The 27,496-nt window shown below is 33.6% G+C and overlaps 1 protein-coding gene across 5 annotated transcripts in view; it reads left to right on the top strand.

The window, feature by feature from the left end:
* LOC129217054 (serine/threonine-protein kinase tousled-like 1) overlaps window positions 1-26,116 on the top strand; it is a 103,383-nt gene extending 77,267 nt beyond the window's left edge. For all 5 annotated transcript variants that reach the window (XM_054851299.1, XM_054851295.1, XM_054851296.1 and 2 more), the window contains 4 exons: window positions 11,640-11,778; window positions 12,431-12,542; window positions 25,079-25,186; window positions 25,332-26,116. In XM_054851299.1, coding sequence (XP_054707274.1) covers window positions 11,640-11,778; window positions 12,431-12,542; window positions 25,079-25,186; window positions 25,332-25,460 — 488 coding nt within the window. In that variant the 3' untranslated portion in view covers window positions 25,461-26,116. The remainder of the gene's footprint in view (window positions 1-11,639; window positions 11,779-12,430; window positions 12,543-25,078; window positions 25,187-25,331) is intronic.
* Window positions 26,117-27,496: the final 1,380 nt, after the last annotated feature.

Here is a 27,496-nt window from a genome sequence, read left to right as displayed (position 1 = left end):
TAAAACAAAAACTCTGATATCTCTCCCCTCCCCCTCCTAAAGTAGTAAATATAATTTTCTGGAAAACAGCATTAAATCCACAACAAAGCGAAAAGCTCCCCCCCCCCCTCCCCCGTCCTTCCCATATGCATACTATAGTTTAGGAAGCGGAAATTTGAAAATTCATATAATCTTAACTATAGATTCTCACTCAAAAAGACAAAATAAAATAAAACCTTCAAACATGAATTCGTTTAAAAGATGTTTGGTGCATGAAAAAATTGGATGTTTACATTTAAATTGTAAAATATGTACTGTAATTGTATGTTAATCAGTGAATACATCTAAATGGAGGGGGGGTGCTCTGTTTAGAGTGTTCCATCACAGGGAGGGGAGAGAGTCAGATACATACCTCTATTTTATAGCCACTTTCTGAAAAATAAATTCTGTTTGTTTTTAATTTTTGTTTAAGGGGGCCTTGATAACATTCAATATTCTAGTTAACAGTGTGTTTTAAAAAAGGATTTATAACTTTTCTCTATTGTATGTACTTCTTCAGGCAACTAATTATAGAAAGCTTTGTCCAATGTGAAAGATATGGTGATCATTGATTCATGATCTAGTTTTCATCATTACGTGTATTTGCATAAACATAATTAATCCTTTTTTATATACTAGGGTTCGCCGAGCGGTCAAAATTTATTTTTACTCTTATACATTCGTTTACTTTACAACTGGAAACATATAATTTTTACATGTACTCGCAATACCAAACAGTAATAATTTATTCCAACTTTGCTTTCTGTATGTGGCACAGCATAGCCTATTAAAGCTTTTTGTATGTTAATCACAAAATAAATAAATAAAATAATAGTTTAAAAAACTAAAAAAAAACATGCTTTTTTAGCAAAATGAACTAAAAAGTAAAAAATAATCTTTGAATGAAAAGTATATAACGTAATTGACCAAACACTTAATTTTAATGTAGTACAAAAAACCGTGGAGTGTTGTTTGTTTACATTTTTTCATAGACAACAAATAGAAGAAATTCAAGACAATTGATAAGAAGCCCCCTATACTTTTTACTTCCTTTTACAAAGAAGGAAGTATTGTATTCGCAAAAAAAATTTCACTCAAAAATCAACCTTAATTTCCATTTTACTCTCCCCCGAATGAATGATGAGTTTTTTTTCGACTCGACCACACGTGGATAAGTGCCTAAGAACGTATAGACACGCGAAGTATCCGTTTTGACGATTTCCGAGTTAATTACAACGCGTTTTCTAGTGACATATGTATGTACGTATGTGTATATGTGCGTATGTATGTTGCATAACTCAAGAATGGTATGTCCTAGAAAGTTGAAATTTGGTACTTAGACTCCTAATGGGGTCCAGTTGTGCACCTCCCTTTTGGTTGCGTTTGGGTGATTCTAAAGGGGTCTTTTGCCCCTTTTTGGGGGGAAATCATTGTTAATTTCAATGTAAACTCAAGTGGTGTTATAATTTGTCAGACACGTGGCGATAGATCGCCAGTCTTTTGGTTGCCAAGTTTAGTTGCCGACTTGGCGACAAATTTGGCAATTTTTTTTTCTTTTTTAAATAAATCTGATTTCAATTCGGCCATTGTTGGTGATATTTAGAGAGTAAACTATTGAATCACATTAAAATTGCCAGTAATGGGGGAATGACATTAAATTGGGGTAAAAGGAAGTCATGTGATGCACACATCAGCTTGTTTTGTATTAGATGAAAATTAAGTGTTTGATCAATTACTTTATATACTTATCATCCAAAGATTATTTTTTACTTTTTTAGTTCATTTTGCTACAAAAGCGTGCGTTTTTTAGTTTTTTAAACTATTATTTTATTTTTTATTTTTCTTCTTTTTTACTGTTTAGTTTAGCTTGTTTTACAAAAAAAATATTTATTTTAACATAATTCAATATCTTTTAGCTTTATGAAATTTTCCCAAAAAAAAGCTACTAAGGTCTCAGGCAGCATTCGAAACACGGTCTCTTGAACTCCCAAAAGAGTAATTATACTCCTTAAAACGTGATAGATTTCTACATTCAACTACCCCGATAAATTGCCTGTCAAGTATTTGTCTAATCCAGCTAATCCACCTCAGTCATAGATGCATGTGTGCGGAAATCATATTTATATTACTTTGAAAATTTGAGATGCATTTAAATAAAAGTTTTGTTCAAAAATGGCCTGATCTACAAAAAATTGCCAATTGGAGTCTCACCTAAATTTTGGCATGAAATGAGTTAAAAAGAATTATATTTCATGTTACAATTTCCTTGGAACATTGGAACAAATTTGTCTGATGCAGAAAAATCAAGGATTTTTATATATATTTTAAAATAACTTTTAACGAGCATTTTTTAATGTTTTTTTTTTCTTTTTTACATTGTTGGATTTATGCCAAATTATTGATTAAAATTGGAATAAACTAACAATTAATAGTTAATTAATGAATTTGATTATAGAATATTGTATTGTCATCGGGTCTGAGGTCGCGTGCCAAATTTCAAAAGAATCCGAATGCAGGAAGTGGGCGAAATGTAAGTTGCAAGATTCCGTTACAAGATGCATGCATACATATACATACATACAGGTGAAGCTAATAAAAGCCTGTTTAAAAAAAACGGGATTTTTCGTATATTTGGGAAATTGGCGTAGCCATCAAATTCCTGGCAGGTATAATTTCATTTCAGATGCCATGTTGCCCTCTGATAACCCTATATATATTAGGACTCGACCGATGCATCGGCGCCGATGGTTCAATAATTTAGCCATCGGCATCGGCGGCCAATGCTAACTTGCAGGAAACATCGGCCCATCGCCCTTAAAAAACATCGAAAAGCCGATGGAATTGGCCGATGTTTTCGGAAAAAAAGGACCTTTGATGTTTTACTTTTTATTACAAAGTAAAGGGAGTTATTTTTTTCATATAAAATTGGTTACTTAAATTTCAGTATGAATTTCTATTTCAGCCCCGTTTGAAAGAGTTTTTAATACTGCATTCAGGTACCAAACAAGTTAATTATTGCTTTGTTTCTTGCAGCTGGATGTACGTATGTATCTCTCATAAGTCATAACTCACAAATGCTAAGCTGTAGAAGAATAAATTTTCGCATGTGGGTTGTGCGTACGTTCCAGTTGTGCACTTTCCTTTTTGTTTTCGATCGGGTATTCTCAAAAGCCTCTTTACTCATTTTTTGTGGCTAAACTAATATAGCGTCTCAGACCGACGATCATTTAGTGGTATATTGCCGAATTGGAGACTATGGAAACAAATATGAGATGGCGAAACCGGTTTTTGTGTCATTTTTTTAGATTCCCGTTGAGCCGACGGTAATTTTTAATTTTTCGATATTTGTAATATAAATCACAGTAATGCAGTCTTTTCTGTATCGCTTCGGCGGAGTTATAAGTTTGAGGCCCGTCGAAATACACTATGGGGCCCTATTTCTCTATCACACAAGTTGTAAAACATTTATCATAAGCAGTTTTGTAACTCCTACGGTGCCCCTATGGTTATGGGGCCTCTCGCGCAATTGCAACATTTGCTATATTTTAAATCCGCCACTGCACGTCAAAACAAACTCGGGTGCAAATTTTGAAAGGGTTTTTCCGCTCAATGTTTATGATTATTTTGAACTCTATTTTTTCGACTATTTTTTGAATTTCCGAGAACACTTGCGTGCTCCTCCTCCTACTCCCTCAATTTCTGAAATTAAACTCTAGTTGTACTTCTGAGTCGTTTAAAAGTAACACCATTCATAAAATTAGAGATTTTTCTTTCAAACTTTATCTATTGTTTAGAAAGAATTTAGAGCATTAATGTTAGAAATTGATTAAAGACGTTTTGAATGGTGACATAATTCGGAAATCGAAGGGACTTTTGAATTTTTTCTTCGGAAGTGCTGGAATAGATTCAGAAACTCTTCCGAGGCGTTGGTTTTAGCGGTTCTTTACTAAAAAATTTAAGTCGAGGTTGGGGCCGAAGTGTGAATTACTCCAAAATCAGAGAGTGACCCCCCCCCCCCCTAACCCTCTCTCGAGGTTTCAAGTATTTCTTAAATATTTAGCAATTATTTATTTTGGTCAAGAAATGTCATTTTGCATATTTCTCATACTTGTTTCACCTATATTTCGTAATGCGCCATCTTTTCATCATTAATAGGGATCGATTTTTTTTTGTTGTCAGTAACTATTTTTCTGTATTTATATAAAATCAATGAATAAGTTATTTTCGTTTTTTGTAGAAAAGTTTCAAGGATTTTTTATTATGCAATTTTTTAAATTTCAGAAAATTATTGTTAAATTGAAAAGTTTAATTTGAACTTATTTGTAAAGCTTCATAAAAGTTTAAACAATCAAATTGTTCAATATTATGTGTGCAAACATCAGATTAAGTAGTATATGTATTCAGTTATTAACTTGGTGTAAATATTGAGTTTGTTTATTGTAGCTGCGTTTTAAAAACATCGCTCTCTTCATGGCGATTTTTTTCAGCAAAATTTATGTCACTGTTATAGCTTTTATGAAAAACGCAAACTTTTCTATTCATAAATTTTAAATAAGTATAAAAATATTCCCATTATGATTTAATATTGTAATATCTGTTACATTTTTTGTTTAATTTGATGAGTAAAAAATGTCTACGTGCAATATTTTCCACTTTAATTGCGTAATTTGTTGACTGTTTCATAGTTTTATTCTTATTTTTTTTAATGATTAATCAACATAATTTAATGTTTTTTAACTATGTTTAATGTATCTAAATCCATACATGAGTACGATATTACTGAAATCTTAGTAAATATTCAATTAAAAAACAAACAAACAAAATTAAACAATCTCTTTGGTTTTTCTTCCTTCTTTTCTTTTCTTTTTTTTTTTTTTTTTGGCTGTTGTTCTTTCTCTTTCATCATACAGCAGTCAAAAAAAGGAGAAGCATAGCTACACCCTATAAAGATTGTACGTAGTACGATCCAAAAGCTCGGGGACAAGCTGCATAAAACCTTACCTAGAATAGTTCACATTACCGAAGCACATCCACCTTCAAAGGGTTACCTTGAGGGACTATGTACTTCTGCCAGTGTTCATATAACTTTTGGAAACACTCCTGGAAGCCATTTTTCGATGAGCCTTCTATAATGCAGCTTTATCTTCTTCTGACGGAAGAAAGCGGCGTCCATGCAAATGTTTTTTTTTGCTGGGAACAGGTAAAAGTCACACGGAGCTAAGTCCGACGAAACGTTATGTTATTTGTTTGTCATATCAGAGTATTGACCAATCGAACCGTGCATCCTCAACATGAAAGTCGCCTTCTTCCCCACGATGAAGTTAAAGCAGCAGCACAAGAGGCCTTACAGGAGGTTGCGAAAAATGTCTTTCAGGAGTGCTTCTAAAAGCTATACGAACGTTGGCAGAAGTGCATAGTCGTTCGAGGTGACTATTTTGTAGATAGATGTGCTTCGGTAATGTGAACTATTCAGTTTAAGGTTTTATACAACTTGTGCTCGAACTTTTAGATCATACTACGTACGTATGAGTTTTCAACTTACTATTTCATAACGTTTTTGAGTGACGCAAGTTTACGCGCATGAAGAGATCACAAGAGAATTTGCGATAATTAACTGAGGAGACGTTCAAAATGGATATTTCGATCATCTATATGTTCTTAGGTACATATGCATGTACAAATGTGCCGAAAAATCTTGTGAAGTTTAAATTGGGTGATCGTAAAATAGAAATTTAGGTCAAAATCTGTTTTTTTTTTTTTTTTTGTGATTACAATTTTTTATTCGTAGAAAGGAAGTAAAGTGAAATGAATCAAAGATCCTTTAAATTCCTGATAATTTTATCAATTTATTTCTGTTTTATTTATTTATTTCTTTATTTTTTTTTTTGCCATCGGCCAAAGGCATCGGCCATCGGCCATCGGCCATTTGGAGGAAAACTATCGGCCATCGGCCATCCTTGAACAATCGGCCAACAATCGGCATCGGCCCATCGGCCAAAAAATGCCATCAGTCGAGCCCTAATATATATTACTCTACTCTTTGTTTATGTTTGCCAAGGAAAAGCATTTCTCACGCTGGCATTGGTGTGAAAAAAATTGATGCCAATGGATAAAGATCGCAATTTCCCAATTATCGAAATCCCCCCGAATAAAATAATGCCGCAAAACTCAGTTTATAGGTAAAACTTCTGTATAAAAAAAACTTCATATAAAAAGTAGACTATCATTGATTAAGTTACCTTCATTTTTGCCATCAGAAGAGTAAATTTTTGAGCAGTCAAATGAACCAACCCTACTTGCTGCATTACAAATTGTCCACCCGAAAGCACTGGACATCGCAATAATACAATTTTAAAAAGTTTGTGATTTGTGTATGGTTAAGGGCTGTGCATCTGATGTCACACTTCCTTTTTTCACTTTCTTTCTTTTTTTTTTTTTTTTTTGACATATTTGAACCCCTCCCCCCCTTGTCACTGTTTCACGCTTCACCATGCTTCTTTTCTTTTTGGCATGTGTCACTCAGTTTTTCATAAACATTCTTCTTTTAAAAAAATGTGTGATGTCACATTCTTCCCATTGTATATCTCTTTTATCATTTCTTTCCTCCCCCTTGTCACAAACTGCTACAATTTCATGAAAGGGACACTTAAAGCATGATTTCATTCTTGGACAGCACCCTGCTTTGTGATAACCCTGTGCAAGTAGATATTTCCCTACTATTTGTTTATGTATGCAATGCAAAAACAATTCACGCGCTGGCATTGGTGCCAAAAATTTGACACCAATGGATAATGATCGCCAATATCCCAGCAAAATCGAAAGCTTCCTGAATAAAAAGATATCACAGAATTTAGTTAATATATAAAAATTCTGTATAAACAATATTCTTTGTAAAAAGATTACTTAATCATGCCAACTTATTCAATATTATTGAGTGTATAAACAAACTCTACTCGCGACAGCGTATAAATAATTAAATATTAAAGTTGTGAAAAGTAATCAAAAGGGAAAGATTTTAAATGTTCGTAGTTACCTACAAAGCCTCATAATAAAAATTAATGTAAGAATTTCATTTCTTTACGCTCAAGAAAGAAAGGGCAACACATAATATTATCCAGCAAATTCTTCACACTAATTATTGTTGGCATAGTTAGAATTTAAGTAAAAATATCCAATATTCTATTTAAGAACATTAAACTAAACCAACATTCAATGGCCGTGAAATGTCAAGTTGGAGACAAGTAAAGAGCATATTTCAGAAAAAATCATTTATTTAAATATGACTAGAAAAATATAACGAACATCCCCGTTGGAACGACCCCCAAAATATCACAGCAAAGAAGTTCCATAGATTAAAGAATAAAAAAGTCACCAGTCTGCAGATGATATCACAAGTTAGTCCCGAGTCTGTAATCCTAGGCGCGCACTAAGTTGATCGGATTAAACTCCAGGAACACAACACTTATTTTGACAGGTAATCCACATGAGATGATTCGGTGTGAGCTATCCAATAGAACATCTGGAACTCCTTTCCCCAGCAATGTCAATTTGCCGGACACAAAATAAGCATTACTTCACCTGGTCTCATTTCATTACCACTACTTTCAATTTAAAACTTGAAAGCAGTTCGACTAGTATGTCACACAAATGACACGCCACAAACTCCCACTACCATAGCGGGGATAAAAAACACCCACATGTGAGCCGAGCTGGGCCTCACGACACAACCAAAACAACCGGGGATCGAAGAGAAAAGAGCGAGCGAGTGTTGCCACTCACCTCTATATATATATATATATATACCATCAGCCAATGGAATTGCGTGCCTCAATGACATCAGGATATTAACTTCAACTACAACTCATTTGTTTATTCCACATACGCGAATTTTAGCATTTCCTCTATGGTACATGCGGTCTTAACAAGTAGAATTAAATTAAAATCATCATGTTACAGCTCAACTTTTTCATATTGATTTATCGAAACACACAATCTGCTATGGATTAAGAAAACAGTGGTCATTAATTATGGTGTAGGGAAAATGTCGGTTGAAGTGTTTACTTTGACTAGTTGAATTACACTTTTACCAGACTGGGCCAAATGTAGGTTACAATATTCAACCTTAAATGTTCTTTAAATTATCAGCTGTGGGCCGAGAATAAATAAAATAATATTTTATGCCAACAATTATGTTGCGCGAAAAAGCAAATAAAAATGAATTTTTGCTAACTTATAATTGCATCTAGCACTTTTTCTAGTCAATTTAGCTTGTTTGCGTTTTCGAACAGTAACAGGGAGATAAACGACCTTAAAAGTATCTTTCACAAGCTTTCCAACCCTATCACGCTCGAAGCACTAAAATGTATTTTTCATGTGGAAAGAGTGGTTTAAAAATTCAGTTGAAACTTAATGTTTCATGCTTCCAACAATGAATTTCATCAATGAAAAAGAGTCAAAATGTAAATTTTTGAGTTTCGCTAACTAAAAAACGTTCATAACTTCTTTTCTAGTGGATTTAGGTTATTGAAACTTAGGCGCTCTGACAATTTTTTCATTACGAGTATTTTTTAATGACCTTTCCAAACGTCAAATTCGAAAAAGTTGACCATCCATTCGCGTAGAAAGAGCCATTTAGTTTGAAAATACGTTTTAATTAATGTCTCCTTAATGAGCGTCTGGTTTAAAAAAAAAATTGATGATGACACTAAAACTCGGCAATAGCTACTGAACAAAAAAAGAATGGAGAAAACACACGCCTACATTTTTTTCTTCATGAAAAATTGTTTCAAGTTTAATAGGTGCCCTATAGTCAGTGTTGCCAGATTGGAGAAAATTTCCCCATTTTGGGGAAATCTGGTGCTCTCTGGGAAAATGAGTTTTGAGGGGAATTTTTTTTTGGAAAAATTTTTTTCTTGGGGAAAACCTGGGGAAAAAAATACTTCGGGGAAAAAAGTTTTTTTTCGTGTTTAGATTCATGACACGAAGTAGTAGTTACAATGTTTGTATCAAATAGCGTTGGTTTAGCTTTGCTCAACTTTATGGAATTCGCATTATGTGGAATATTATGCTATGGAATTCGCATTAATGTTCTGCATGAGTAACTAGTTGATACGTGAAACAGGTACAAATAAGTGTGATGAAGAATGTTCTTGGATGAATATATACAAAAATCATAGTTTAAATGTACATACAGAAGCAGAGTAGTAAATGCAAGTAGAAAAATAAACATTTGGCTATTTCTTATCTTTCAGTCAGGCGCTTGTATTTATGAATAGCGGTACCCGCACGGCTTTGCCCGCAGTAGAAAATTAAAAGGTGTTTTGGTTCCCCTGTATATTTACAAATAATGCATGATGAATTTCTCGCCAATTGGCTTGCCCACGTTACGGTTCCACGTTATGATAGCTTGGTAATTTACTCGTCCATCATATGATAATTTTGCTCGGGAAAATGTTCTTAAAATTGGAATAGAAAAAGAACAAAATCGAATTTTCGAAAAATCGCTTCAAGGTGCACACTTTTATGCTACAAACTAATTTTGTGCCAAATTTCATGAAAATCGGCGGAACGGTCTCGGTACTATGCACGTCACAGAGATCCTGACAGACAGAGAGACTTTCAGCTTTATTATTAGTAAAGATAAAGATAAAGAAAGATAAAGATAAAGAAGAAAAAAAAAAGCGAAAATGGGAAGAAAAAAAAAGTTGGGGAATTTTATAAGAAAATTTGGCTATTTGGGGAAAAAAAAATTTTCAAGAGACAAAAATATTAAAGGAAATCGATTCATTTTAAGAAAATATTAGTGGAAAAATAATTTTTGAATCTGGGGAATTTTGATAGAAAACATCGTTTTTTGGTGAAAAGTTTGAAGGAAATTGGGGAAATCTGGATTTGACCATTTGGCAACACTGCCTATAGTAAATGGGATGTGCTGATCACAAATCTGAGATTAATTTTTTACCAGCAGGTCAGGTTTTCAAGAAAAAGTGTGTTTGAAATTTTACAAAGGATCTGCAAAAAATACTGAGAGAATATTTATTGGAACTACATTTAATAGAAAATTCCTACAAAATTGAGTAGTTCATAAAAAGAAACAATGCAGCTTTATCTATATTAGAAAATCGTTGTTGTTTTTTTTTTATAAAATCGGGGTTTTTTTTTTTTTTTTTTTTTTTTTTTTTTCGCTTTTTCTTCATTGGTTTTGTAGTTTAAACTTTCATCTGATGATTGTTGATAAATAGTTGGAAAAGGTGGAAAAATGGGAATTCCTGGTTCGCGAGGTACAGGTCGTGTAGCAGATGGTAAATCAGGATACTGAATTGTATGTTTATTTTTCGAATTGAAACCCTGGAAATCGCAGAAGCAAAAGTAACTGTTGTCTTCATGATTTTTTGGTTCCCTATATACCATAAAAATGCCAAAGGGTAAAGAGCTAGATATACCTTTTGTCCATTTTTTCAGTAGCTAAGCACACTTTGTGTGGAGCTCAATATTTGTCCTAATCACCGAGCTTTACACCGTAGTAAGCGCGATAAGCTTTCTTGATAAATACTGTTATGTTTTGTTGATGCTTTGTTATTGTTAAATCCCCACACATGTAACAAAATGTATCATAACTTTTTTTACACTTTCTTGATGACATTATAATGCACTAAACACTCAGAAAACAAAACACAACTCGATGCTACAAACAACTGAGAGTAACTATTTTGTAAACAACTGCCGATGCCGTCAAATTCACTTTGACAGATTGGAAAAATGAAAAAAGTGTTGCCATTAAAATAAAATAAACATAACGTTATACTAAAATATTTTTAATCGTTGCATCAAGGCTTTGTCAGGGGTCACTAGAGATTGAGTATACCAAAAATCAACTTCATAAGGCTGAGATACAGATAGGTGAAAACCCCAACTTGTTCTGTCATGTAAACTGCCCTTATTAGCGTGTTTATTTTTTTTTTTTCCTCTGTTTTGGCAGTGGATATTAGGTTTTTTTGTTGGCTATCATTTGGTTTTCTTGGCGGTAGGACATTTTAAAGAAATAATATCAATGCAATTTAGGAAATATCAATAAGATACTTTTTTGCTTTGTTATAAAATATCTCATAAGGTTTTTTTAATTTTGTGAAAAATCCTGACGTGATGGGCTCAAACCAAATTCATATTCGGAATCAGCTTACTCGTATTAGCTAAGGACTTATCAAATTCAAAACACCAAAAAACATGTAGGCCTGTGAAATCGATTCACAAACAGAGGAGAAAAAGGTACCGAAAAAAACGGCTTGCCAATTAATATATAAAGATATATTTTCGGTTCAATTATAAAACATAGACATCAAAGAAACACTGGACACAAAACATTGAAGTTGAGAAAAGCAAAGTTTTCGAAATCATGTCTCAGCACTACTCTGGTTAGGTGAAAACCCTAGATATTTGCCCCAGCTAAAAACCCAGGTATTTTACATCTATAGTCCTGACCTCAAGATTCTCTTGTTATGTCTAGAACTATTGTAGAGTTTTGTAGGCTTTTAATATCAATTGTTTGTAATGTTTAAGTGATGCTCATTTCAACTCTGTATTTTTGTTGAAATTTCTCTTAGTAAAAATTAACATAATTTTAGGCAATATTTTACTCGGAAGTGGAACATTGAGCAATGAAATTAAAATCACAGATTTTGGACTCAGTAAAATTATGGATGATGAAAGTTATAGTCCTGAAATAGGGATGGATCTTACTTCACAAGGAGCAGGGACATATTGGTAAGGAAAATTTTGTTCAATGCTAAGGCCATTGAGAAGTTCTTTAATTCACATGTTGGTGCAGTTTCAAACCATGTGTTAATAAGAAAATATTTTTCTGAGTACAATTTTAAAATAATTATCATGCCATCAGTAGATTAATCCTCTTATTTGAAAAATTTTACCTTAAATGTGTTAAAAAACATTTTCTCAAAAGAAAAAGTTAAAAATGAGTTGAAAAGGGAAATTTTTCTTTAATCGTGATATTTTTTTCAAAAGGTACAGAAACAACTTGCTGCCCAGCTTTCTTTCTTCTAATATAAATGAATGTTTAAAGCATAATAATAATAATAATTTCTTATGCTAATCCAGGGAGTGTATTTAAAATTGTAAATCCTGTTATTTCTCTTAGTAATAAAGATTAATGTAATTACGATTAACAGTACTTATATATATGTATTTTTTTTTTAATTGTATCAAGATATGTTTTCTAATTCTAAGCCAATAATTTGTGAGCTTTGCAGCAGTAAAATTAATTTGCTAATGTTTAGATAACATTTATGCATTTTTAAATTTAAGTTTGACATGCATCATATGCAACTTTAATTTTATGATGTATATTCTGATTATTTCAGTTTTACAGATACTTTAATTGTAGTTATTCTTCAATTAGGTATTTACCTCCTGAATGCTTCGTTGTTGGGAAAAATCCTCCAAAAATATCATCAAAAGTTGATGTTTGGAGCGTTGGAGTCATATTTTATCAGTGTCTGTATGGGAAAAAGGTAAGTAGAATGTGTGTAAAGAAGTTTGCCCTAAACTGTTATTTACTATATCAGATTTATATTTTTAATTTTAAGATCAAGTTTACAATAAATTTCATTGAAACTCTTGCACTGCTTTGGCCAAATGTACATTATGTTTCATGTTCATCCTACTTCCCTGACAAAAAAAACAAATCAAAAGCAATGCCCTAAGAAGATGAATAAATAATGAAATCAAAGCATTAAAATTAGGCTAGTGAGACTGAAAGATTTTTCTGATTCTCTCTCTCTCTCTCTCTCTCTCTCTCTATATATATATATATATATATACATATATATATATATATATATATATATATATATATATATATATATATATATATATATATATATATATACACATATATACAGGGTCCATACTAAAAAGGGTGATATACCTTGCCAAAAGAAACCACTTTCACAATGCAATGTGGGGTCAGAAAAAGAATAGTGGGCCTGAAGCGGGTACTTGGTTTGTAAAAAAAAAAGGGTATGCAATAAAGACCAGGAACAAAAATATGATGACAAAGAACCTTTACAAATGCTCAAATGAGCATCCTCCAGCTCCAAAACAAGCGTCACATCAGCGTTGTATTGAACAACGCACATGTTAGAATATTCATGTCATATCACAAAGGTCTGCATCTGCAGTGCATTTTTGAGAAAGGTCCTCTGGTTACGCGATGGGTTTCTCCTACACGACTTTTTAGCTGTTTCGAGAGACAAAAATCTAAGGACAAATCGGAAGATCTGGGAGGCCAAGAGACTCGCCCTGCATAGCCAATCATCTGTTCGGAAAGGCAGTATCCAAGTAGTTTCACACATTCCTGGAAAAATCAGCTGGTGCTACAACTTGTTGGATGATATGATGCCTCGAACATATCCTGGTACATGTTCATAAATCGGGCAACACCTGCTGAAGGAAGATACAGTACTTATTTGATCTAAATAATGTAGTTATAAAGTTGTAACTATAGTTATTTGTATTCATATTGTTGTTCTTGGTCTTTATTGCATTCCCCATTTTTCTGCAAACTAAGTACCCTCTCCCGGTCCCACCGTTTGCGGCCACCACATTGCATTGTGAAAGTTGCTTGTTTTGGCAAGGTCTACACTCCTTTTAGTATGGACCATTAGTTTTGCAACACTGTGTATATATCTATATATCTATCTATCTATATACAGTGAAACCTCCTTAACGGACACCCCCGAATAACGAACATTTTTGCAAGTCCCAGTCCCTCAATATAGGCCATTCCATGTAATTCACTCTGAATAACGGACACTCCGAATACCGGACAGTTATTTCACAAAAAATTTCCCTTGCGATCGTAGCACTTCCGTTTTTTTTTCTTTTCACAGAATATCTTAGTAACTGCTTGCCTTACAAAGCTTTTCATCCTCCACAACTGATATCCCCCCCTCCCCGTCATTTCCTTATCACTGTTTCTTGGAATTAAAAGGGTGGTAATGGGCAGAGGCAGCGATTGGGGCTTAAAAGTTGGGGGCAGAAAAAAAAGAACTAAAAGACATGATACTTTTTTCGGGCAGCAAAAAATGAAAAAGAAAAAAAGTCATAATTTTGGTACGGCGAGTTTTGATAGTATTGAAGCAGATAAGTGAAAACTGATGTCAGTCTAACAATTAACGTACGTTTTTCTGAAGATTTTAATGAATTTTGTACACAATAACTATTCAAAAGTTAAGATAAAAAAGAGGAAACTGTGCGCTTTTTCTAACTGGGACTCTTGTGACATGCAATTGAGCAGACCGGCGCCGGTAGTAGTCGGCTTTATGGCTCCGTGGTTTTGTTGGGTTGTTTAATTTTTAGACATGAAAAAGATTTACCCATATTCAAGGTCATATTGCCAACTGTCAATCGTGCAATAGTGATACTCGAGATAAATAAATTAATCATAAAAAGTGGGGGGGGCGGGGGGGTTTCCGCCAAATCGCCGTCGTTAGTAATGGGATATTCATACCCTGAGATGAATTGATAGGCAAGCGAACCTGCTTTTCATGCAGCAATCGTAGCTTTGCAGTTGCAAACTTTCCTAAAGGCGTGTTGATTTAGTTGGGTTTTTTTGTGTGACAATATTATTTGAGTTTTAAAATGGCAACTAAAAGAAAGAGACTGACATTAAAAGAAAAAATTAATGTTTTGGATGTTGCCGAAAAAGAAAAAATAAGTGTGCGTTGTCTTGCCGATCGTTTTCAAGTTGGGAAAATTCAAATCAGCGAAATTTTAAAAGATAAAGACGAAATTAGAAAATTGTGGATTGTGAGTTCAAATGAAAATTTAAAAAATATAAAATTTCGCAAAACAGAAACCAGTGAAATCGACGAGGTTGTAATGAAATGGTTCAGAGCTGCTCGTGCAAAGAACGTCCCAATAAGCGGGGTATTACTCCAAGAGAAAGCCAGAGAAGTCGGGAAAACTTTGGGGATAGACTCTTTTAAGGCGTCAAATGGATGGCTTGAAAAATTCCGAACACGGCACAACATTTCTTTTAAATCCATTTGTAGTGAAGAGAAGTCCGTAGACCCAGCTCATGTCATGGATTGGATAGAGAAATTGAAATCGGTGTGCGAAGGATATGATGAGAAAAATATTTTCAATGCCGATGAAACTGGTCTTTTTTGTCGCATTCTTCCAAACAAAACCTTATGCTTAAAGGGAGACAAATGTAGTGGAAGAAAGATATCTAAAGAACGTCTCACTGTTTTGCTGTGTTGCAATATGATCGGCGAGTTTGAAACTCCTCTTGTTATTGGAAAAGCGAGATAACCGAGATTTTTCAAAAACATTGATGTAGATAAACTTAGGGTGTCCTGGAAATCAAATAAGAAAGCGTAGATGATGACTGAAATAATGAAAGATTGGTTAGTGGATTTGGATAAAAGGATGAAGAAGAAAGCTGGAAAAATAATTCTCTTTCTGGATAACGCCACATCTCATCCTGATGACTTAAAATTGCAAAATGTTAAGTTAGAATTTTTGCCACCGAACACCACCTCTGTATTACAACCCTTGGATCAGAGTATTATTCGGAGTTTTAAAGTAGGTTACAGAAAGCTTTTACTCAGGCACATTCTTTCACATTTTTCTTCGTGTAAATCTAGTGAAGAATTAGCAAAATCTGTATCAGTTTTGGATTCTGTTTCATGGATCACGTCAGCTCTCAAAAAAGTGGAACCTGGAAGCATTTCAAAATGTTTTAAAAAGGCAGGATTTTCGTTCAGGAGTAAAATGATACCTGACAGTGCATTAGGAGAAGCAGAAGAGGAAAAAGAACTTAATGAGCTACTGGTTCATTTGGATTCAAAAGCCAGTGCTGAAGACTACGTTCAAATTGATGAAGACTTGTGGATTGAGGAAGAGAACTTGAATGTTTCAAATTTCATTTCTCACAACACAACTGAACTATGTGTTCTTTCTGACGATTGTGAAGATGAACTTCCTGTGGTTGAAAATGATGTTTGCACAATTAGAGACTTTTCGGAAGCACTGAAATACAGTAAAGAATTGAAAAACTTTTTCCTGAGCAAAGGGGACACTGAAAGACTTGCTAAGGTAAATGATTTAAATATTTATATTGAGAAACAGGTTTGTAATGCAAAAAAGAGATGTCAAACTGTTTTAACTGATTACTTTAATTGATTAAATGCTTTTTAAGACAAGTGTGTGCTGTCAGTATACCTTTATTAAGAAAAAACAGATTAATTACACTTGACATAAAATGTAGTAAACCTTTCGCAATTGTTTCGATTGTGTTCTACAAAGGGAACAACAGCCCATATTGAAAAAGGTAAATTAAGTAGTTCCTCCTAATAGCGGACACCTCCCAATAACGGACAAAACTTCTAGTCCCTTGACTGTCCGCTATTCGGAGGTTTTACTGTATATATATATATTGAGAGAGAGAGAGTTTCAACATCATTCTTTAACATAAAAACATTGATAGAAATAATGCATCTTCAAAAAAATAAGAGTTTTGAAACTCCATTTTACTCCCCCTCCGCTTTTTTTGTCCATAGTTACCTCTAATCAATGTCCTTACAGTGAACTCAGTTTTAAAGTGAGCATGTTAATGAATCATGTTTATTAATTGTTAAGGTTGACAGCATCAAAATATTAATTTGTACAATCAAAAATCTGTTGTTATCAAATTAAATAAATGAATTCAAACTAAATAAGAAAAATGTGTACCTAAAAGACATACAGTGGACTCTCTCTATATGAACTCTCTAATGGGAACACCCCAATATCCTAAACACATGTTGACGGCACCTGCAAAGATCCATAGACTAAGCGTAAGATGAACTAACTCTATATTCTGAACACTCCAGTATTGTGAACGCTATTTTTACTCCCCGTTCAATTGCTAAACGACAGATGTTATTTGGGACAATTGGAGCAATGTCAATGGAATTGCGTGAAGCTGCACGGACAAAAAACTTATAGGCATTCTCTCTGCTCACCCTTATTTTGCAACTGAACTCATTCAGGTAGCACATGCGTTTTTGCACCCACTGCCGTGCCTGTTAATGCTCCTTTTCTCCCACAGGAAATGAAGAGCAGAACTGTTAGTGCTCGCTTTTCTCCCACGGCATTTCAGAATTCTTTCCTTTTTTTCTTTTTCTTTTCTTTTTTTTTTTTTTTTGCAGGGGTGCCTTGGGAGAGGGAGGGGGGTTGGCTGGAAATAATACTTCTTCAATGTACAATTTTCATATGAATTCTGAGACACATCCTTACACCTTAAAAGCATGGTAAAAATCAAGAATAGCCCTTACAAATTTAAGAAAATTATATTTTTGCTGGTTTCTGAAATTGCAATGATGAGAACTAACTAGAATGTGGAAGAGTAATGTCAGAACATTTAATTGTGACTAGTGATGTTTCGGATATCCGCGAATATCCGAGGGAAAATAAGGACCTGCATCCTTATCCGTTACTTTTTTTGGCGGATCTTAAACTGATCTTTTCTATTCTAAAAATTCTTAAATATTTGAATTAAAGACTCTTAAATTCCATTTTAATTAGGTTTTGTTCCCTGTCTAAATTATAAGTTATAATTTCCAAAGCCAATTCACCCCCCGTCCCAAAAAGGAAGGGATAATAAGTTTTAAAAGTGTGCATCTGTGTGTCTATTTGTGGCATCGTAGCTCCTAAACAGATGAACCGATTTTGATAGTTATTTTTTTCGTTCAAAGGTGACTTGATCAAAAGTGTTCTTAGCTTGACCTTGTTTTTGTAGAAGTTAAACTACCGGAGATATTAATTTAAAACGACTTAATGTTTTTTTACAATTAATGGTAGTAAAAGGTTACCCGTTGGTTAAAAATAATGACCCTAATTGAGAGAACGAAGTTTTCTGTGTTTGATATTTATTTGGAACTTCCAAGTTATATACAGTAGGAGCTATAATCTTGTTAAGTAAATTTTAATGCTGTTCTAACTCTTTATACGCGTGATTGGTAGCGATTTCATAGTCGGAAGATAAAGAGAAAAAACTTGACGATTTAAAATTTCTATCTCCTGTCAGTTCACATATGTTAACAATATGTGTTCTGACCCATGAAATTCTTCTTAATATGAGGTCAGCTCTCTGAGGAATGTTTTTTTTTTTTAATTTTTAATATAATATTGGTTTTTGTTATTGACCTGGGGTTTGTGTAATTCTTCATTTTGGTTTTTCTCAGCATCCTTCAAAAAAAAGTGAGACTAAATTATCTATTTACTAGTTGTAAAGGTGTTCCCGACTCAGTTATTTCATCGGTCGGGGTAAGTTGGGTGGAATGGGTCAGAGCTGCATTTACATTGAAATAAAATACAAAAAATTATTTCTAGCCTGTCCAGAAGCAGCTTTACACTCTTTCTCCTGTATCCTACATCTGCCAGTCTATCTAGAAATAATTTTTCATATTCTATCTAAGCATTAATGTAGCACTGACCCACTTATTTTCACCTCAGTTTTAACGGAGATTTAAAGAGTAAATAATCGAGCCTTGTTTATACACTGCTCAAAACAATTATAGGGTATTGAGGTTTTGGGTTGATTTGGAACCTGGAGAACTTTTTGCATAATTGATACATTATCGACAGGCGTTAGTAAACTATTTGAGACAAAAATTACATTTGTATGGCATTAAAAAATACTTTTTTTCAACTTTTGGGTACAAAAGGGAAAAAAACGCACTTTGTGCGTATGAGAAAAGCGATAAAAAATTGGGGTTTTCTTAAAAGAAAATCACTTCTAGTAGGGGCTATGGTAACTCCGGACGGCCAGCAATGTAAAACACCTCTAAGTCATGGAATTAATGAGGAATTATTCTGCCCCACTCCTCCTGAAGCGCTCTTTCCGGTTCTTGGAGAGATTGAGAAGGTGGTAGGCGTCCAAAAAATTGGTGGCTAGAATGTCCCAAACATGCTCTATTGGGTTCATATCTGGAGAACACACTGGCCATTCCATTCGTATGATTCCTTCCGCCAAAAGAAAATCATTCATCAAGTAAGAACGATGTGGTCTGCAATTTTCGTCCATTAACATGAAGTCACCTCCAATTGCTGCAGGGTAAGGGACTACAATAGGTGTGAAGATCTCATCCCTACTTTGACAACCGGTCAGAGTTCCATTCGTAATGACATGCAGATTGGTGCGCCCATCAATGGAGATGCCAGCATGCACTATCACACCACCACCACCAAATCTGACACTTTCGGGCACGAAAGCTGAATTGTTTCTTGTGGCAAGTTCTCCCCAGATGAAAATACGCCATTATATGGATAAAGACATGAACGGGATTCGTCAGATAAAAAACTATTGCTCCATTCATTTCTTCACCAATTCACATGCTCTGTTACCCACTCCCTGTATCGCGACGGTGTCTCGCAGCTAATGTGACACAGACCATTGGTCGACGAGCATACAGACTTACAGTGTGAAGGCGATTTTTGACAGTTTGTGTCAAAATTGTGGTGCCTACCCGAGCAAAGGTGTCATTGTAATGGGGCGGCATTCATACTTCGGTGCCTCAGAGCCGTTAAAGGTAAATAACAGTCTTCGTTGAGCGTTGTTGACCATCTACGACCTTGCCCTAATCTTCAACCAGCATTTCCAGTCTCTAAAAACCGTTTCCACCTCGTAGAAATCACACTTTGCAAAACTCCAATAGCTTCTTTTGACTTGGCTTGTGTTAGGCTTTCCTCTAGCCTGACAACCACTTTAGAAGCTTCTGATTCCGTTAAATGAGTTCATTGAGGCATCGCATTCATCGAAACAACTCGCTTACTGAATACTGATCACAGGGCTCCCAAATGGTCCGCTTTTCCCTCCAAAGTCCGTTTTTTAGGGTTAAGTCTGCTTTAGACCGCTTTTTAACATTTTGGTCCGATTAATCCGCTTTTATATTGTTTTAACTTAAAAATCAGATTTTAAAAGTTTTCAATTACGTTAAAAGATTCTGTACACCCAAACACGCGGCCGCGGCACCTTAACCTGACATTCCCGTATTATTTCAATTCAGATTAACGTCATTATACTCCTTCAACCGCTGCAGCATGGAAATCCATAAAGAAGAAGTTTGGGGGAAGAGTTATGATGTCCAAACGCGGGAGCAGGGTGCTACAGATATTTCTCGGAATTTCAGCCTTACGTTTGCAATAACGAATGAACTTTCAGATCTCGATAACTCGAATATTCCTTTATCTCAAATTTTTCATTGGATCCCAAGCTCTTGAGACTGTTGTGGAAACTTCCCATAACTTGGAACATTTTAGCCGGTCCCTTAGGACTTAGAGTTGTCGCGCGTTGACTGTAATAGTAACGCTGCTATGAACCACCCCTTTTGCAAATGAATTCGGAAGGTATTTCGTGGCGCATGCGCCATTTTTTTTACAGGCGCATATGTTCGTAAATTTTACGCCCTTGAAAAGTTCCTGAAAAAAAAAGTTTATTTTCCAAGTACTTGAAAGCCTTGAAAAAGTATGAAAAGTTTCTTTATTGCTTGAATTCCTTCAAAAATCATTACAAGCAATCTAAAGCATTCGTGGAAAACTGCTTCTCGCATTTGAAATTTCAATCCTTTTGCCTCTTGTAAATATTTTGATCTTTTTGACAAGGAAGTTATTTTGATATATGCTACTTTAGATTAGCTTATTTTTCGTTTAATTTCAATAATTAACGAAGGAATTAGTTTGGAAACCATGACAAGATTAAACTTACTCAGACTTCGTGGAAAACTGCTTCTCGTGCTTGAAATTTCAATCCTTTTGCATCTTGTAAATATTTTGATGTTTTTGACAGCAGGAAGTTATTTTGACATATGGGTCATTTTCTCTAAACTACTAAATTCTTGTCCTTGCTCCAAAAATAACAAACTAACTAGTATAGAAATAAAACTGACGCTAGAATGCTTTAACAACATGTTTTTATATTTAAAATAAGTTAAAACAAACACTCTATTATTATTATACATTTAAATAATTTTTTGACATGATAAATGTCATTCCCCTGTGTGTCCCTACCTCCACCTTAAAGCAAAATCAGCTCTAAAGATTCAGGAAGCCATGCATATTTGTACAGAAATTGTTGTTTAACCTCTTAACAAGTGTTATGCAATGTTGTAAAATAGAAAAATAAAAACTTTTCAAGGTTTGCACTATTTAAAAAAAATAGTAAAAAATGTCCTTTGATTTTTTGTCATTCCCCTGTCGAGGAATGGAATGAATGTTTCTCACACCTGGTAATAGTTGTATTAACTCATAATTTAATCTTTGAACTCTGGTCTCATCATAGAAAATCTTAATTAGTTCTTTTTGAATAAATACACGGTGTCGAGTATATTCGGGTGATCTCAAGTTAAATCTTGATAAGTATTTTTAATGACTGTCATTACCCTGTCTCTGATAATTCATTTAATTTTGTAATAATCGCTCAATGAATGATTGACTCTTGTTTGTATAGAGTTTCCCCCCTTACTTTTAGTGACATTGATATTTGTTGTTTGCAGTTATGACAATATATAAGTTAACTTTAAATTTTGTCATTCCTCTGTCGTCCTTCCCCTGTAAAATGTAAGGGAAACAAATAACCACAATAACTACTTTTTAGACACCACGACACTGGATCTTTTTCTATTTCATAAAAGAAGTGTTTCCTTTTCCCACATAAATTATAATATTGTCAATAAAACGCATTATTTCCTCTAAGTGTCATTCCCCTGGCACAGTGAATGCAATTCCTTGCCCTGTCCAAATTGCGCTGTTTAGGGAAAATGACCCATATACTACTTTAGATTAGCTTATTTTTCGTTTAATTTCAGCAATTAACGAAGGAATTAGTTTGGAAACCAACATTGAACTTACTCGGACTTCGCGGAAAACTGCTTCTCGCATTTGAAATTTCAATCCTTTTGCATCTTGTAAATATTTTGATGTTTATGACAATAGGAAGTTATTTTGACATTTGCTACTTTAGATTAGCTTATTTTTCGTTCAATTTCAATAATTAACGAAGTAAATATTTTGGAAACCATGACAACATTGAACTTACTCAGACTTCGCGGAAGATGAGTTTTAGTGTTTGAAATTTCAATCTTTTTGCATCATGAAAATATTTTGCCCAATCGAATGTTATTTTCTTAAATGCTACCTTAGATTAGCATGTTTTATGTTTAATTTAGTAGAAAATAAATAATTTTATTTTATGGGAAATTTGCCAAAATTGAACTTGGTTCGTGAAAATTTGCTTATCTGAGCTTTCAATCGTTTTGCATCTAAAAAATATTTTTATATTTTTGGAAATTTGAAGTTGTTTTGACATGTTACATTGGATTAACTCGTTTTAATTTTTATTCAAATAACTAAAAAATTAATATTTTTTTAAATTCAAATTTCTAGTTTTGCAAACTTAGTTTTAATTATCATTAGCTTATTTTCGGTTATTACTGTTTCTTTATATTTTTTGTAGGGGGGGATATTAAATGTAAACAATTGAGTGCATAACGTTTTAATTTTTTGTCTGTATTTACAAAAAAGTTTAAATATAAAATTTTATGAAGTTGAATTTATGCACATCATTTCATTGTCATGATGCCTGCCAAAGAGGAGAATTAGCTCCCCTCCCCCACCCCCATAAAAGTTCAATGCACTCATGACCTTGCAATCATGGAGGTTTGTTTGTTTTTTTTTAATCTAAGGTTTATTATTTTTTTGAAAATATACTTTGAATATGAAAGTTGCAAAACAAACCTCATGTGATCTGCTTTTTTTTTTTTGTGATTAAGCATTTCAGACATTTTTAGGAAAACTTTCAACACAATAAATCTTTTATCAAAGTGTCTCTTGTAGGAAAAAAAGTTTGTTTTCCTATACTTTTTAAATTACTTTCTTTTATTTATATGTTAGCATTAAATGAAATAAACTATTTTTTTACTCTTGAAAAGTGCTTAATTTTTTTTCTCCCTAAAGGGTATGAATCTGGTGATAAGAGATTAAATTTAAAATTCAAATATAAAATAATTTTTTTATAAATTCAGTTGTAGTTTTGTGTAAAATCAAAACAATATTTTTTAGGTTTCAGTGTGAGTCATGAGGAAGTGCAAATTTCTCAGCAAATAGTTAAATGAAACTGATGAAGATGGGAACAAAATTAGACTGGGGAAAACAACAAGAGAATAACGTTTTTTTTGTTTGTTGTATGATAACGCTATATTACAAAGCATTAAAAGACAGAAAAACATAAAAAATAATTTTAAACTAAATAAAGATGAAGCGCAGCTTCATCTATCCGTCAGCGAGACTATCAGCATCCCTGGTTCAAGTCAAAAGGTATCATTATGCCTATTTAGTTCTAAAAAGGCTGCCTTAAAAGCTGAAGTGCCCCCCCCCCCATCCAAATATTTGTGTAAATAATTATTCAATGGATAAAAAGATCAGTTTCGCAGGTGATAAAATAATTGTATCTTATTGTTATAGTTAATTAACAAATTATCTTCACGAATTTAGCTGCTGACAACTAATTTGCCTTTTGGTGTTTCCCTGAGTTTAACTATGAGTGGTCCTCCCAAGGTCCTCTTTTTGATCCTAACTGGCCCTCTTTAATCCCCTTTTTGATTGAAAATGGTCCTCTTTTACCCTTTTCTATGGCTAAAATGTGTTGGGAGCCCTGTGATCATTATTTTCTGCTTTGTCTTACAATAAGTTAAGAGCGAAATCTCATTCGCCGCCACTGAAACGTCGTTTTCGACGTCAAACTCAAAATTTACATACTGAAATGCTTGAAATTAAGAAGAATTTGCATTTTTAACTCCCTTCTTCGATTCTATGCAAAAAAATATTTGCTCATACCTTTTTTTGTACAAACTCTTACAATATCCTTTAATTGTTTTGAGCAGTATATTTTCGCCATAGATGACATTTTTTGAAGAAGCAGCTCCATTACCCTAACGGGAATACTTTCCGTCACAAATTTTACACTTGAGTAGTTAATTTGGGTTAAAAAAAATTTGAGATCCGTATCTGCGGATCTTGACACTAATGATCCGGGTTGGGATCTGTATCCGCGGATCTACCTTTTTAATGATCCAGCACATCACTAATTGTGACCAAGAGAAAATCCCAACTAAGCCTCATGTATACTGTAAGTATGAAATCGCAACTTTCTACAGGGCCTGTTTTTGAGTTATGCGAGATACATACAGATCTCAGAAAGTAGCTTATAATAATTAAACCAGGAATGTGCAAAATAGATATTTTTGTCTTCAAATACAACACTTCATTCATATGCAGTTTGGATGTGCCCAAAGACAGGAGTGTGCACCCCCTTAGAACAAGGGCGCACCCCTCCCTAATATGGCAAAGGCCCCTGCCAAAAGCAAGCGCCTCCCTCCCCACTCAAAAAAAAAGTTTTAAAATTCTCAAATACCCCTCAAAAGAACCCCCCTCCTAAAAATGTCAATGGCTCAGTCCGCACCATAACCCCTCCCCCCCCTCCAAGATAGGCACCCCTGCCAAGGACTGGTAAACATTTATTCAGGGGTGATTAAAATGAAAATTTAGGCTGAAATTTGAGGAGGAAATATTTTGGTGAATAAAATTCTTTCTTTACTGCATACAAGAAGGTAAAAAACGTGTTTAATAAATTGCTAAAACTGTAAAATATGTCATTTTATATTTACATCGAATTTTTTAAGCTGTTGCTTGATTTTTATGACTTGTTTTTTGTTGTTTTAGTAATTTATCTTGTTTTAGTAATCTTTTAGTAATTTCCTGTAATCTAATGGAATATGTATTGACTAAATGAAATGTAACTAAAACTGTTGGTATGAATGCTATTATCTCTTGTGAAAAGATCATTTCCCCAGCCAAAATGAGCCTGTTGTATAACGCAGGGCATGTTTTTATAATCAAACCCGCAGGTTGTTTGAACCAAAATAATTGTACCCCTGTGTAATTTGATTGATTGAAATTAACTGTATTTGTTTTAGATCACCTCTTAGTGTTTTTTTTTCTTTAGCCATTTGGACATAATCAATCTCAAGCTACTATATTAGAAGAAAATACAATATTGAAAGCAAAGGAAGTTGAATTTCCCCCAAAACCTGTTGTTAGCAATGAAGCAAAAGTGAGTTGATTGGTATTCATTTGTTGTATATTATTTTTAAATAGAATCAATCTGTTCTATTTTTAATTCAAAGTTTTTATCATGAGTGGTAATATTTTTGCGCATAAAACTGCATGCTATTTTATTTGTTTGTAATTTCTTTCAGCAATTCATTCGGAGATGTCTGCAATACAGGAAAGAAGATAGGATTGATGTGTTTAGTTTGTCAAGTGAGGATTACTTAAAACCTAATTATCCAAAACACAGTCGGCAATCAAATGCAGAAAAATCATAGCACTCCCTTACCTGAGTCTTGCTTCTTTAAGAACTCAATTATTAAGTTTATGTAAGCATTTTTCAAGTGTATATTCTATGAACTACTTTTTTTAGACTTTGCAAAGGCATCTCTGGAACAAAGTGCAAATGCAATTGCCTGGTGCAAATATAGTTGTGTACAGTAATATAAATATGTTTATAAATACAATCCAGTGTTCCTAGATTTTTTTTCACTACTGGACTGCACTGGCCTGGGAACTTTGCAACTTGTAATATTTATATCAAATTTTCGTTGTAGTTAAGGCAAGTGCTTCTTGTATATTTTATAGTTGGATCTACTCTAATCAGTTGATGAAGGCAAAGTGAGAAATTATGTAGGCAAGTTGTGAATACAGCTGTGTGTAAAATATTAGGAAATCATTTTAATGAAAAATCAAAATTCCTCAGGTTGAGGAATGGACTTATTAAGATTGCCATATGAAATTGATTATGTACATTTCTTGTTTTTAAAAGCCAAATGAATGTTAAAACAAACCTCAACTGTGTACATATTTTAATGATGACTTCTCATTTGTGGGCAAGCAATGCGACATATCTCCTTGTAAAAAGTCCGAACTGGAAATGAAAAAGACAAATTTCTGTTATTAAAAGAAAGTAGATTTTTGTGTTTTCTGTGACTGTTGTCTTTTTGAGTTCTTTCAAACACTCATCACATCTTCATTAAGTTTTTAGAATGTAACAATTGATATTTTTTTCTTTCCTGTGAACAAAAATTAAAACATTAGACTAAGTTTAATACTTATGATTACTTTAAGATAAAGCGCATTTTGTATTTCTTAACTTTTGGGAGAAATTTTTAAATTTTAAATCACTTAATTTTTCTTGTGTGCCATAATATCACGATTGGAAAACCATGAATGAATTAATTCTGAAATACCTATTAAATTTTCTTTGTACTAATAACTCGTATTTTAAGTTGATATTGCTATAGTTTACGGTACTCCTTCCGACATCGACAAAAGAACATTGTTCAACAACTCATGGTGTTAAACTCATTTCATTACTATTTCTATTAATAACGTTTTTGTATAAGTTAATAAAAAAAAAAGAAATCCTGAATTTTTAACTGCAAAAAAAAAAAAAAAAAAAAACTTGCCTAGCTGTCTGATATGCAGCTTTTGGTCTGTTAACAGACTTTACAGGATTTTTTTGGAGAAGTGAAGAATGCATTCCAAGCAATGACAGGATCAATTACATAAAGACACACTTTGGCAATTATCTTGATGCATGAATAAGTTCCCACACATTCTTTGCTTTGTCTTTTATAGAATGGTTAGTTTTTATTCTAAACCGGGATGGAGAACATATAGTGGACCCTCGTTTTACGCGGCGTTGATTATATGCGGTTTAAGATTTGACACCTTTGTTTTATTTTATAAGGATGAGTTTCGGTTTTATGCGGATGCGGCAATGCAAACAAATAACTTTTTTCCCTCTTTTAAAACCCAAAGTCCTAAAGATTGCAGATTACACATAATCAACCGCATTTTGGCGTGCTAATAATCGAGCTTGGGCCACTGGAGACATTTTATGCGATTGGTTCGAGAGCTCTTTCCAGAAGTAAAGTTATTAAACTCACACAGTTCAGAGCTCACTGGAAGAAGAGCGTTTAGGAGTGACAAAGGAGACCAAAACAATGAGGATACCGATGTTGGTGACGCACAACTGAAAACATTCACATCAAAAATTCTGAGCCATTCCTAGATAATAGAAATGATCATTCTGATTTGTAAGTGAAGGAAGATTCTATTATGGAAATGACGCAAGTGATCATGGATGCGTTAATGCTCTGCAAAGAATTACAGAGAAAAATTCTTAATGATTGCCAAAAGACTATCATATCCAGCTCCTCTTTATAAACAAAAAACAAAATTAATTTATGTTTTCTTTATGCATGTTATGCATAGAAGTCGATATAAGTACACATTAAATTTATTGCACAATTAGTTATCACTGGAATGAAGTATTTTGTTATCTACAGTACCAAACCCCTAT

Source organism: Uloborus diversus, chromosome 2 (genome assembly GCF_026930045.1).
Source record: "Uloborus diversus isolate 005 chromosome 2, Udiv.v.3.1, whole genome shotgun sequence".
In the NCBI taxonomy this organism is placed as follows: domain Eukaryota; kingdom Metazoa; phylum Arthropoda; class Arachnida; order Araneae; family Uloboridae; genus Uloborus; species Uloborus diversus.
This window is presented reverse-complemented; position numbering and strand designations above follow the sequence as displayed.